General features: G+C 33.8%; 2 protein-coding genes across 3 annotated transcripts in view; one reads left to right on the top strand and one right to left on the bottom strand.

The window, feature by feature from the left end:
- LOC136035162 (methyl-CpG-binding domain protein 6-like) overlaps positions 1 to 13,617 on the bottom strand; it is a 51,997-nt gene extending 38,380 nt beyond the window's left edge. For both annotated transcript variants that reach the window (XM_065716725.1, XM_065716726.1), the window contains exon 1: positions 13,531 to 13,617. The gene's annotated coding sequence lies outside the window, so the exon portion shown is untranslated. The remainder of the gene's footprint in view (positions 1 to 13,530) is intronic.
- Positions 5,692 to 6,240, top strand: LOC136035863 (uncharacterized). The gene has a single exon (XM_065717822.1). It carries the CDS (start codon positions 5,692 to 5,694, stop codon positions 6,238 to 6,240), a length of 549 nt encoding a protein of 182 aa, XP_065573894.1.
- Positions 13,618 to 14,383: the final 766 nt, after the last annotated feature.

The raw sequence follows: 14,383 nt of genomic DNA, 5'->3' as shown, positions 1-14,383 counted from the left end.
GTGGGGATTAAGTCATGGCTAATTGTAGAAAAAGCCAAGACAGATAGTCTAATTGAGTGAGAAGCAGACCTGGCATTAATTCCCCCCTTATTACGATTGTATAAAAAGGAGGTTAGTTCATTTTTTAATAGATATGTCTATCTATTATCCGTCCATGCATCATTGCGAGGGCAGTGAAACCAAGGTAGAAAGTCAAAGAGCTAATATAGTGATAGAACCTATAGTTTTCCAAGTGTTTGATTAATTTGGCTTGGGTAATGCTGAACTCTGGTTTGATACTGAAGCTAGTGTTCTATAATCTGTAGCTCCATATGCATAACACCATAATCTTTTGAGGTTACTCTTGGAATTATTAGTAATAGGTATATCATGATCTTAAATTGGTCATACTGCACAACTTAATTTTTAATTTGTGATTCATCCCTAATAGCTAATTCAAAGTTTAATTTTGAATTTAGTGAACAGTTTATTTTTATATCATTGCAAGCGGATTTCATATTCTTTCTTCATCCCAGTCCTTGGTTTGGCACATCAAACCAATTCATATGGTAAATTTTTAGATGTTTACATTATGGTATAGGGACAAACAACACGATGTCATTCTTATGCACTTGTCAATTATGATAACCATTTCACTCTTGATTCCAACTTAAATCCCTTAAACAAACCATAAAAGTAAGATCTAATTCCAAAGAAATCACTTAGACAGGGTAGTTTTCACACATCCCATGAAGTCAATTCAGCTAATCCATTATAAAAATGGATATGTGATACAGCACAAGATGGTCAAAGAATTTTTTTGGACCATACCTGCAACCCCAAGGGAAAGGGGTGCATTGCTATGGTAACAAACATAAAACAGGAATGTAATGGTATTAATTTTAATCTAACAATTATTTTCAGGCCATGATAGGAACTAGATGCCCCTTTAGGCTCCATTTAAGGTTTTTAAACTGTCTATTTACACTTGTTACATTGCAGGGTATATCATTTATTTTTAAGCCAAGGGGATTGGTGCACTGGATTTAGGACCCATTGTCTGAGAGGGTAAGGGATCAAATCCTAGTGTAGCCAATTATTTGGTTAAGTACAGAAGTCAGTGGTGTGACTCAGTAAGCACAGCCAGAGTCGACCCAGCTCTAAATGGGTACCTGGAGAAATCTGGGGAAGGTAAGCAGGAAGGGTGCGCAAAAGCACAGGATGGTTGGCCCCCAACCCCCCATTATATTTACTGGATGAAGGGCCAAGAAATAGAGATCAGCACTGCCAGCAGGGACTGCAAAGTCCAATGCTGTATTCTTTACCCTTTTTTTTATCTAACTGTCTATTTACACTATTTACATTGCAGGGTATATCATTTAATGTTCCATTGCAGCCAGATGGGCTGCACAATTCTCAATGTTTTTTTGGAAATATTGAGTTCCCATTGCAAACTATACTATAGAGTTACTATATACTATAGAGTTATGATGGATAACATAGTTTAAAACTAAATATTACTCTAAGAATAAATCAAAAGGCATTGCAATAAATGGCGCAAAATTTTTAAAATTGAAAAGACATGGCTAAAATTAACTGGATAAGTTTTTTGGCCTAACCAACAACACTTTAAGCAGTCTGAAGTACCGGTTCTGCCTGCATACCAGTGGGTAAAGGAAGGCATACTTAACTGCCCCCACCCCTGGGGTGCAAGAGGGGACTCATCAGGTGAGATCTAATTTTAACTAGTAAATTGCCTACATTATTCTGTTCTTGGGTTAATGCCACTGCTACTGTTGATGCTTGATGTCTTAACTGACTTCTTCATATTCTTTAACTTTCAAAATCTCCTGCTTTGTTATTTGAAATTTGCTCTTAGAATATGGACTGTATACTACCTTATACCCAACCTGTCTTATACCACAGCTTACTCTGTACCTGTTTTGTTGTCTACATCAGGTAAGAAATGAAAAGTCAACTCAAGCCATCCCATGAACTAAAGTCAGACAGCTCACTCCAATTCTCTGGATTAGAATCTGTTTCAGAGCAACTACTCATGCTCACTAACCACATAAATAACAGGACAATCAAACATATTACGCTAGCAGATGTACTGCAACCTGACAACCTTAAATCTTCAGTGAAAGGGTTACTTGACGACCTCATATTGGCTAAGATCTCTACCCAGGTAGATGAAGCAGTGATGAAAATGAACAAGGAACAGGTGCAACATGATGTCACTATTACTTCAGATAAGGTGGATGCATTCAAGCAGGATGTGTATACTGGCCTCAGTCTAGATCTTAGTAGTCTAGTTGATAACACCCTTGAAAGCTATAATAAATGCATATTTTCAATTGAGTCTTTTTGACTACTCTAGGGTCATCAATGAAAGACCTTGAGAGCTCTTTCAGGCCTATCCAGTCAAACCTGGCAAGATTAAATTACCGTTTTGAACAGCAGGCATTGAGCAACCAAATTATTGTCTTTGGGGTGAAGAAGATGCCCCCATTGAAAACACTGAAAGTCAATTTATGTCACTATGTCCTGGGAAATTTCCTGGCACACCAATAACTCAGTCTAATGTGTCAGCCTAAAGAATTGGCAAACAATCTGCCAAAACCAGGCCCATAGTTGTAGAATTTTGCAACTTATGAGTTTGTCAACTGCTTCTCAGACAAAAGAAGGATTTGAAAGGATCTGGTGCACTATTTTCTGAGACACTTACAAAACCATGCTTACAGCTTCTTTCATATACCAAGTCAAAGCTTGGCTTGTGTGTAATATTTGGTCCAGTAAAGGTGATATTCAGTATAAAACCCAATCTGGAAGAGTGGTTAAGTTCAGTGATCAGAATGAAATTGATTTGTGTGCTGCAAATGCAGAAAATTAAAGTGATAGGTTTGAATTTATTTTGTTATAATATGTTGAAATGTTTCTGTATAAATTTACTTTATGTTCTTACAATATTCCTCTTTTATTCTTTACTGTCTTTACATAATTTTGACTGGTGCCATATTATACTTTGGGCCAATTTTTTGGATGATATGTCCCTTCTCACTAATATTTCTTTATATTTGTTTGTGCTTCATATAGCCTGATTTCTATCACATTCTTTCCATGTCAGCATACTTGTAGCTCACATAATTTTAACTGTCACATATAGTTTGTGCCAATACTTTGCATAATATGTGGCTTACCACTGATTTTTTCTTTATGTTTGTTCATAACCCTATCACCATTACACAATTACGACTGGTCCCATGTTATATTTTGGGCCAATATTATGAAAATAATACATGCCATCCCACTGATATTTCTTTGTTTGTTTGTAATCCTATCACCTTCACAGAGGCTGATTTCTACTGTATTCTTGTCATGTTGGTATAATTGCAGCTCATATAACCTTGACTGGTTCCACATTATACTTTACCAATGGTTCCACATTATACCATACATTATCCCATTATATACATTATAGACGTTATACCAACTGGTTCCACACTATACCAATATTTTGATAAATATGTGCCATCCCACTTTTTTATTATTATTACATATTATTATTACCTATATAAATATATAGTATTTCCTTGCCTATGTGTTTGTGATCCTATCACCTTCTTATAGCCTGAATTCTATTTTATTTTTGTTATGTATTTTTGCATTTAATAATAAACTTGTCTCTATATATAAATAATAATAATAATATGTCAGCACACATGCAGCTCACATAATTTTGACTTGTGCAGATAAACAATATCTGACGAAAATATAACAGTTCAAAATAGGGATGAAACCTTTTAAAAGACAGTGAAACTATAAAATTTTAACTGAATATTACAGACACATATACTTTGTCCAACATCAGCAGTAAAACTAAAAGACATTAATAAAAACAACGAAGTTTATACCCAATAAACTGATTACAAATAGTTTATTGCTCTCATTTTTTTCAATGCAACAGCTGAAGCAAATCCCCCTGACCTTTTTGGTTCCAGTTCATTTGATTTATCTGAAATATCAGGTGGACAGAGGTCAAAGCTCTTAGGTGAAATGACATCTACTTTATTTGACCTCAGTAAACTATCATAAATTGAATTAAATCTAAATTCGCCTGTATCTCTGTTTATGGAATTATTCTTGAATATATTTTTTTTTTAATTTCGATTGTTTCTCTGATAATTTGCTTTAAACCTTGGTCCCTAGAAATCAAAGAAACATTCTGGAACAAAATAAAATGATTTGGATAACTAAAAATACGCTCTGATAGAGCCAACATGAAATCTTCAGGTTTGGAATTTTGCTTTAAGCACAAAGAAGCAGAATTATGATGTTGTAGCAATCTCATTTTCAAGTTTTGGTTAGTACATACCACATAAGAGCTTCCACAAGTACATTGGATTTATAAACCTCACTTGGTTGCTTTACAGAAGCTTGATCCTTTCCAGAATTTAAAAAGCTAGCCAAAGTATTACTACCTCTTAAAGCTACCTTTAGACCATTATTTTGTAAAAAATTTTTAAGTTTTTCACTCAGCCCTGGAACATATGGTAAAGAACAAAAAACATCTTTCTTTTCTGTTGTTTCCAGGATATTGTTAGAAAATTCTAAAAAAAAAAATTCTTCTGGTCAATTAACCAACCTGGACAATATTTAGGCCTACTTATAAAATTTCTTTTAACAACAACAATTCCTCCTCAATGAATTTTGCAGAGCAAATTCTAAAAATGTGGTCTGTTAAGGATATGGTTAAACCAATTTTTACTTGGCAGCATGACTGGAGAAGAACAACAAAAATCTATTATTGTTACTCCAAGCCTCCTAGACATAATATTTCTAAGAAGACCAGGATCCCTTCTTAATACTAAGTACATGCCCCCAATCAGGATAAGCGACCATGTTGCCATATAAATAAAACGACATTCCTCAAAGTAACTAACAGCTACATCAAAAGAACCTTCATAGACTATGAGAAGATTAGAATGGATCTCAGCAACATCTCCTGGGATGATGTCCTAATCAGCTCTTTGGAACAACAATGACAATGTTTCAAATCATTACTGCTAAGCAAAACTGAAACACTTCAAGCAAGCTCATCCCAAAACCGCAAACACCTACCGACAATGACAAAAGATATTAAGAAGGAAATTAACCAAAAAAGCAGACAATGGAAGAAGTACAAAGAGCATCCATCCCCAGAAAACAAAGAAAGATTTTCAAAGAGCAGGAACAAACTTAAAAACTTAACATGCGATTTATACACAAGCTTTGAATCTAAACTTGCAGATGAAGCTAAGACAAATCCAAAGAAATTTTGGTATTATGTCTCTAGCCAAGAACATAATAGACAAGGCATCAGGAAATTGGTAACTGAGGAAGGTGAAGAAATAACCAAGATCAACAAGCTTGCAAACTCCTTAAATCAGCAATTCGTTTGTGTTTTCAAAACTGAACCTGATGGTCCTTTGCCCTCTTCACCTGAATACATTGTAAAATCCCCAATGGAAAGCAATACTCTATTGCTTACAGAGGTTATCAGATGCTTACAGAGATTAGATACTAACAAATTGCCAGGACCAGATAACCTACATCTCAGGCTATTCAAAGAAACTGAAGCTATCATAGCAGAACTGATTAGGAAAATTTTCCAATTATCAAAAAGATAGGAAAAACTATTGGCCTATTAGCCTGACCTCAGTTGTTGTCAAAATGCTTGAGAGCATAGTCAATGATTCAATCCTTAAGCATTTGACAACCAACAAGATCTTGTCCCCAAAGCAGCATGGCTTCCAGTCAGGGAAATCAATTGAAACAAACCTCTTGGAATCATACAAGGAAATCTCAAACCTAATTGACCATGGACATGTGGTTGACCTGCTCTTGCAGGACTTTGCTAAGGCCTTTGACAAGGTTCTTCACAGTCAAAAGCACCCCATAATATCCACTATTGGCATCAATCAGGCTGTTGTTGACTGGCTGATGAATTTCCTTACAAATTGCAAGCAGGAAGTTTGCTTATTTCCTACAGATGGCCAACCAATCTACTCTGACAAGGCCAAAGTAATGAGCAGAGTACTGCGGGGAACTGTATTGGATCCAACTCTCTTTCTGATTTACATCAATGACATATTTAACCATATTGACAATGGCATGCACCTGTTCACTGATGATGCCAAACTCCTTGGTATTGCATGCCCTCAGAGTATCCAGCACAACATAGATGAGCTACAAGTTTGGACCCAAGACTGGTTTCTCTAATTTAATGTAGGAAAATGCTGTGCCATCAACAAAATGTTTTTTGGCATCAACAAGCCAAGTTATGACAAACAAACCCCAGTTCAAGAACAAATTTTTGCCTTTAAACTTTAGAGATCACAGATTCCTCAGCAAGAAATGACCATTGCTCAAATTACTACTATGCTTTGATTAGAAAAATGCTTTAACACATTTACAGACAGCAAGTGCAGACTATTATTAGAATACAACAATTACTGTTCACAAATCATCATGGCCCCAAGCTGCAATGAAGCCAAAACCACTGTGCACACCAGATCCAGTTCAGAGCTTAACTTTTCACTCCTTCCCTTCAAGTTTTCTCATCATTTTTTTATGCAGTCCTCTTTAGTCCTTGTGGGATCATGAAAAATATGGAAATTGCCAAAGAGGGGGAGGGGGGCATTAACCAACTAAGAAAGGGAAAACAATAGAAAACTTTGTTTCAAAACCAAGCCCTCTGTATATTTGCCCCTTTGTCCTCAAGACAATTTAGAACACAATTTTTCATTGTAATGAAGATACTACTAATACTACTACTAATAAAAACTCACCACAGCACCAAGCCACCTGAGGCCAAAACAGCATGCTCCTCCTCCATCCCAATCTGTTCAAATCCTCCCTCTTTATACCTCTTAAATATTTCTTTTTGATACCCTCCCACCCCAACTGCAGGCTACCTGCTTTTCCATTTAGCCCCAGATAGTTGGCCAAAAAGGACAATCTTTGGCAATCTGTCATCCTTTATTGACAGAACATGCCCTTCCCATATCAACCTTCCTCTCACTATCAGTCAATTGGGTACCCAAAACAATTTGTTGAAAATTTTGCTGGAAAACATCAAGCAAATCTTCCTTTATTCTCTGGAGTGCCCATGCTCCAGAACCATATCTGAACACTATCATCACAGTAATTTCCAACACTCTAGTCTTGGTTTGCAGACTTATCTTCCTATTCTTGCAAACTTTTTTCAATTGTAAACAAAAACATCCTGAGCCTTGGCTATTCTACCATTAGCATCACTAATGCTCCCAATGTCTTTTCTAATAGCACTAACAAGGTAAAGAAAGCTGTCCACTTAATTGATCTTCTTGTTACTCATCATCATCATTTCATCTTCACTTATTCCTAGCCTAAGCAGCTTTGTCTTCTTAACATTAATTTTCAAACCTATTCTAGCACCCTGAACTTGCAAGACCTATAGAATTTCATTCATTTTACTCATAGTTTCATCTAGGATACTTAAATCATCAGCATAATTTAAGTCCAAGAAAGTTTTTTTTCCCTATTTGATTCTCTGTTCTCTTATTGCCTTTCTGATGCTCTTTAAGACAAAGTTCACCAAAATAACCCAAATAAATGTAGATAGAACAGATCCCTACTTAACTCCTGATTTAATATGAACCAGCAACTAACTTCTTTTCTTACCTTAACCACTACACTGTTATTCATGTATACAGTACTAATCACTTTAAAATATTTGTCTGGTATACAATACAAGGATAAGACCTTCACTGAAGCTCTTCTAGCAGCTAAATCAAATGCTCACTCATAATATACAAAACTGAGGACCAATGGTGGTTGATGACTTATGGATTTCTCAATTATTAACCTAAGAGTGAAAATTTGGTTGATATTCTCTACCCTTCCTAAAACTGCAGTGTTCTAAATTACAAAGATTACCATTAAAGCCCCTCACAAACTTGGACTATTTGTCTAGGCTTTTTCTACAAGTAGCCATGGCTTGATGCCCACAACTACTGGATTTTAGTTCAAAATCAATGGACTCTAAAAAAGGAAAGCTTTTCATCTTGAATTCAAAATCAATCAATATAAAAAAGGCTGACCAATCTTTTACCAAACTTTAATTTCATCTTGTATTTCTATTTGGGTAACAATCTGGAAACAGGCTATTATTTGTCTAAAGGAAATATCTTAATACTTAAAATAAAAGTAGAGGCTAGGCTTACCAATACATCCCTTATTTTATGTAGGCTACAGTTTTAATACAGTAGTCATTACTGTATTACACCTACTGTATTACAGGGCTGTGTATCAAACAGTTAGTGGTAACAAACTATAGTAAGGAGTGACCCAGCTCAATAGTAACCAAACCTCTAAAAAAATGGAATTTTGATACCAATAGTTACATCAAAACAATCGCATTTTAATGCTGATTTTAAATATACAAGTTTCATCAAGATCAGTTATACCCATCAAAAATGAGACCCTGAGAAAATTTGCCTCAGTTTAGAAAATAGGGGGAAACACCCCCTAAAAGTCATATAATCTTAACAAAAATCACACCATCAGCTTCAGCATATCAGAGAACCATATTGTAGAAGTTTCAAGCTCCTATCTACAAAAATGTGGAATTTCGCATTTTTTTTGCCAGAAGACAGATCATTGATGCATGTTTATTTGTTTTCTTGTTGTTTTTTTTTTTTTTTCCCAGGGGTGATTGTATCAACTGAGTGGTCCTAGAATCTTGCAAGACGGCTCATTCCAACGGAAATTAAAAGTTCTAGTGCCCTTTTTAAGTGACCAAAAATTGGAGGGCACCTAGGCCCCCTCCCATGCTCATTTTTCCCCAAAGTCACCAGATCAAAATTCTGAGATAGCCATTTTATTCACCATAGTCGAAAAACCTGATAACTATGTCTTTAGGGATGACTTACTCCCCTGCAGTCCCCATGGGAGGGGCTGCAAATTGAAAACTTTGACCTGTGTTTACATATAGTAATTGTTACTGGGAAGTGTACAGACGTTTTCGGGTTTTTTTTTGGTTTAGGGGGGAGAGTTGAGGGGGGTGGGGTTACATGGAAGGATATTTCCATGGAGAGACTTCTCATGGTAAAAGAGAATTTCAATGAAGGGGGTGCAGGATTTTCTAACTTTATTTGAAAAAAACAATGAAAAAATAAAACATGAAAAGTTTTTTCTACTGAAAGTAAGGAGCAGCATTAAAACTTAAAACAAACAAAAATTATTACGCATATGAGGGGTTTACCTTCTTGTTATACCTCACTCTTTCCACTAAAGTATTTTTAGTAATTTCAACTATTTATTCTACAGCCTTTGTGATTCAGAGGTCATTCTTAAGGAATTGGGACACAATCTAAGCTTTAATGTAAAGAGCAAGGTATCAATGAGGGTTGAACCCCCTCATATATGCAATAAAAACATATGAATATAGAAGTTTGTTATGTAAGTTAATTTGAAAGTTAAATATATTTTTTACCAATGAAAACGCTTGTAAAAAATTAAAAGTTCTAGTTGCTTTTTTAAGTAATCAAAAACTTGGAGGGCAACTAGGCCTCCTCCTTTGCTTCCTTTTTTTCAAAATCTTCTGATTAATTGCAATTAATTAATATGCAAATTTTGTTTTAATTATTTATGTGCAGAGAGCCAAGATCTAAACATGCATTAATTCAAAAACGTCCAGAAATTAAATTAAAAAAAAACAAGTTTTTTTAGCTGAAAGTAAGGAGTGACATTAAAACTTAAAATGAACAGAAATTACTTTGTATATGAAAGGGGCTGCTTCCTCATCAATGCCCTGCTCTTTATGCTAAAGTTTTTTACTGTTATAAAAAGCAGAGTTAAGAGAAAGAGTCAAGCTTTAGCGTAAAGAGTGGGGTGTTGATGAGGAAGCAGCCCCTTTCATATACAAAGTAATTTCTGTTCATTTTAAGTTTTAATATTGCTTCTTACATTCAGCTAAAAAAAACTTGTTTTTTAATTTAATTACACCTTGGACCCAATAATCCAATGGCAAACTACATGATCTACAACCACACCACCAAAGTAAGAGAGCAACTAAAGAACAGAACAGAAGAAAGGGATCTAGGTGTCATTATTGATGATAAACTTAAATTTTAATAGCCATGTCCAGCATGTTGTTTCCTGTGCAAGCTCTAGTCTTGGGCTATTAAAACAAACCATCAACAGCAGACAGGCATCTATATTTATAAAATTATACAAGGCTTTTGTCAGACCTCATCTTGATTTTGGCATGTGTCTTGCTGGTCCTCCTTACCAACACAATGTGAGGCTCATCAAAAAACGTACAGAGATGAGCAACAAAAACCATATGAAGTCTAGCATCAACCTCATATGAGGACCACCTCAGGTACCTTAAACTGCCCACACTGGTTTACAGATGGTTGCACAGCAACATGATGCTTACTTACAAGCTATAGAATGATAAGTCAGCAATCTCAGTACCAGCCTGTACAACACAAGAGGACACTCCAAGAAGCTACCAAAGTCAAGCTCCCAGTCTAAAACTTGCCAAACATTCTTTTTGAGAAGAGTCATAAATCATTGGAATAAACTGAAAGATTCAACTGTCAGTGCTCCCTCCATCCAGTCCTTCAAAAACCAACTTGACAAAGAGTGGGAGAAGAAGAAGTGGAGGTTTGACTGGCAGTCATCAACTCAAGAGCACTACAGGTCTGGAAGATCTTAAAGCTCTCAGATGGATTAAGGTAAGGTAATATTTTTTATTACTTCAATTTGGTCATAGTTAAGGCTACTTAAAAGGTCCTTGATGAAACTGAGCTTTTCTAAAGACTAGAATATACCTTTGTCTGTCACTGCACAGTAAAATTACAAAAAAAATATAATTTTAAGCAATTTAAAGATGTGGATAATAATGGAAGGAAACAAAATAATCTAACTACACCTATTATTTATGTATATATATATATATATATATATATATATATATATATATATATATATATATATATATATATACGTATATATATATATATATATATATATATATATATATATATATATATATATATATATATATATACGTATATATATATATATATATATATATATATATATATATATATATATATATATATATATATATATATATATATATATATATATATATATATATATATATATATATATACGTATATATATATATATATATATATATATATATACGTATATATATATATATATATATATATATATATATATATATATATATATATATATATATATATATATATATATATATATATATATATATATATATATATATATATATATATATATATATATATATATATATATATATATATATATATATATATATATATATATATATATATATATATATACAAGTAACTCCCTAGAAAAGAGTTGGTATTTTTTTATCTTTGTAATGTTTATTAGTTAACTTGTGATACCAATCAATATCCAGAGGTTAATTCTTGTCTATTGTGTATTGTTGCTTATTGTTTTTTTACTGCTAATTTGTAACAAGACAATGCTTATTCTGCTTTTTTTTAAATAAAAAAAAAGAACAAGGCCTACTTTTATTATATTAAGATGATCCTTTAGAAGAGATGTACTTCCAGACTATTACCAGTAAGTATTTTGCAGTTCATATGATTTTCTTACCAATAAAGTGAACATACCACTTGATGCCTTTTTTATGTTCTTTATGAATATAATAATTGCTTCTATTGCAAATTCAAATTTAAGCACTTTTTGAGCTCTTAAAAATGAGAAATTTTCAATTAAAGCATTAGTTATCCATTATTTTTAACAAAATAATAGGCTACTATGTTTTCTTGGAGCTGTTTCCTTTGTCATTTTTGACAAAATAATAGGGCCTACTACATTTTATTGGTGACAAAATCATTTATAGCAAGGTTAGGTCAAAAAGTGTTTAAATTTGGGTTTTGAAATAGAAGCAATTAATATATTTGTAAAGAACATGGTAAAATTCTTGTTTATTGACTTTTGGCTATCTCAGAAAGGGGTTAGGTTAGGAAAATGAAACTTTGAGGGATGGGTCTACAGGCTAAAGTATATCCTGAGAAGGTATTTTGAAGTACCCACCTCTACTCCTTCTCTCTCTAAACAGCCCTGAAATTTGCCTTCATGACAGGTCTATACCTACTGAAATTTTTAAACAAGAAGATTTTACCTTAATTTTCATAAACCAGTTGCTTTTTCTCTGCCTTTAGTTCTGAAAATGCAATTCCTGTTATTTGAGTAGAATTCTGGGTCAATGTTCCTATTACCTGAACACTTGCTTAGGGTCATGAAACTATTGTTAATAGATCCATTTTGAACATCTTTTCTCTCTTACAAAACTTCTGCAAACTCCATGTTATGGAGTTATTCTAGCCAAAATATCCTGTATTGACACATATAGAATTGCAATCAATTCATCTTCATTGAATGGATATTTGAAGTTGCAAATCTGTAATAGTTTAGAAACAAATTTGGGCTATATATTTGCACATCAGGTGGTGGGGGTAAAGCATAGCATATATTAAATACATAAACTAACCATTTATGTATTTAATATATGCTATGCTTTACCCCCCCCCCCCTAATGTGCAAATATATAATAACTCCATAATGGTGAGTTTGTGGTAATTTTGCAAGAGAGAAATGCAAGAGACCCTAAACAATTGTTCAGGTAATAGGAACATCAATTGAATTTTGAATAGAACTGATTGAATATCAATTTTTTTTATAATTTAGGGAATGTATTTGTATATCTTTAAAACCTTATAAATTGGGATTCAACAAAGTTGTGAAGCTGAAAACAATTTTGTTGTACTTCATTCAAGCAGAAGATCTATTTTGCAAGGTTTTCCTTTTATAACACACATATTTTAGAGGGAGAAGGAGTGGAGGAAGGTACTTCAAAATACCTTCTTGGGATACACTTTAGCCTTTAGACCTATCCTTAAAAGTTTCATTTTCCTAGCCTAACCTCTTTCTAAGATAGCCAAAAGTCAATAAACTAGAATTTTACCAAGAACATACAAAAAGACATCAAGTGGTATGGTAATGTTATAAGTAAATCAATTATATCAACTATGAAATATTCACCCTATTGCCTCTATATAGTACTATAAATATACTATAAAAAGTACTTGTTCAGATGCTTATGATAATAAAAAAAACAAGAACTGAAAACTGATCTTGGTTATATGGAATTATCACTGCTTTTTAACCCTACAGGCTATTTGGTATCAGCACTGAGAGGAGAATTTACAAGTGCATTTATTTCTCTGCCTGATTTGTCTAGTATTTGAACCTAATCGGACAATCTTTAGAGACTTACAAGAAGGCAGGCATTAAAATTAGCTAAGAGCTAGAGTCCTAACCTAGTTTGGACTGTAGATCTTGAAGATCTCATCCACCTGGCTCAACGAATTTTGAAGTCAGAAGAATAACTGAAAACTCTCTCAATGCCTCAAACAGTAAAAAATTACTTTATACCATTCGCAAGTATGTAAAGAGGACAATTTTAAAGTATTTTCCCTCCTTTATGCATAATTTTATTTCTTCCTTTCCTCGGATAACAATGAAAGAGATGAACTCTTTCTGAGTGGCCTTCGAGCGTTACCCATGAAGATACAGTAGTTGAATGTTTCGACAAAAAGATATCACATTGTACATTTTAGAGGAATCTTTATCCCTTTTTCCCCAAGGATTACCAGGCACCCTCCTTTCGAAATACTTGTCGTCCTTTAGAATTCCTGTCTTCTTAGCCTTGCTCTTCTTACAAAAAATGTATGATTTTCCATTTAAAGAAAAAATCACTCAATGATAATTTATTGCACCCCCCTGGCATTGTGCACCCGTGGGCCCTGGTCTAGTGCGCCTATAAGAAAATCCAAGTCTGAATCCAAGCATAACAAACTTGCAAGTTTGTCCTTCCTCTTCCTCGAAACCAAGCCCTTCTCCTTATTAAATTTTACCTGTATGTTATCTTAGTATAATAGGTAGTCATACTGAACATGTTGTGTACTAAGGAAACTTTACCCTCAGAAGTCCTATTTGAGCTTTAAAATTTTGTTCTTCAAATCCCCACAATCCCCCAAAAATTCATATTCATAAATACACGAACGCTAACACGGAATGCAAATTTTTAGTTTGCTCTAACGTTATTTTTTGACAAGACCTCCAAGGAACTAAATGTTCTTTCTGGGAAATTTAGGAAAACCGGTAAGTTCGGGGAACGTGAAAGCATTAGTCTGAAGTATCGAACTTTGCCCCCAATTTTTTTTAAGCTTTAAGATTTTGTTCTCCAAAATCTCATAGAAAGTTAACATTGATAAATGCACGAATG

Source organism: Artemia franciscana, chromosome 14 (genome assembly GCF_032884065.1).
Source record: "Artemia franciscana chromosome 14, ASM3288406v1, whole genome shotgun sequence".
Taxonomy (NCBI): Eukaryota; Metazoa; Arthropoda; class Branchiopoda; order Anostraca; family Artemiidae; genus Artemia; species Artemia franciscana.
Note: the sequence above shows the minus strand (reverse complement) of the source record. Positions and strands in the feature narration are given on the sequence as shown.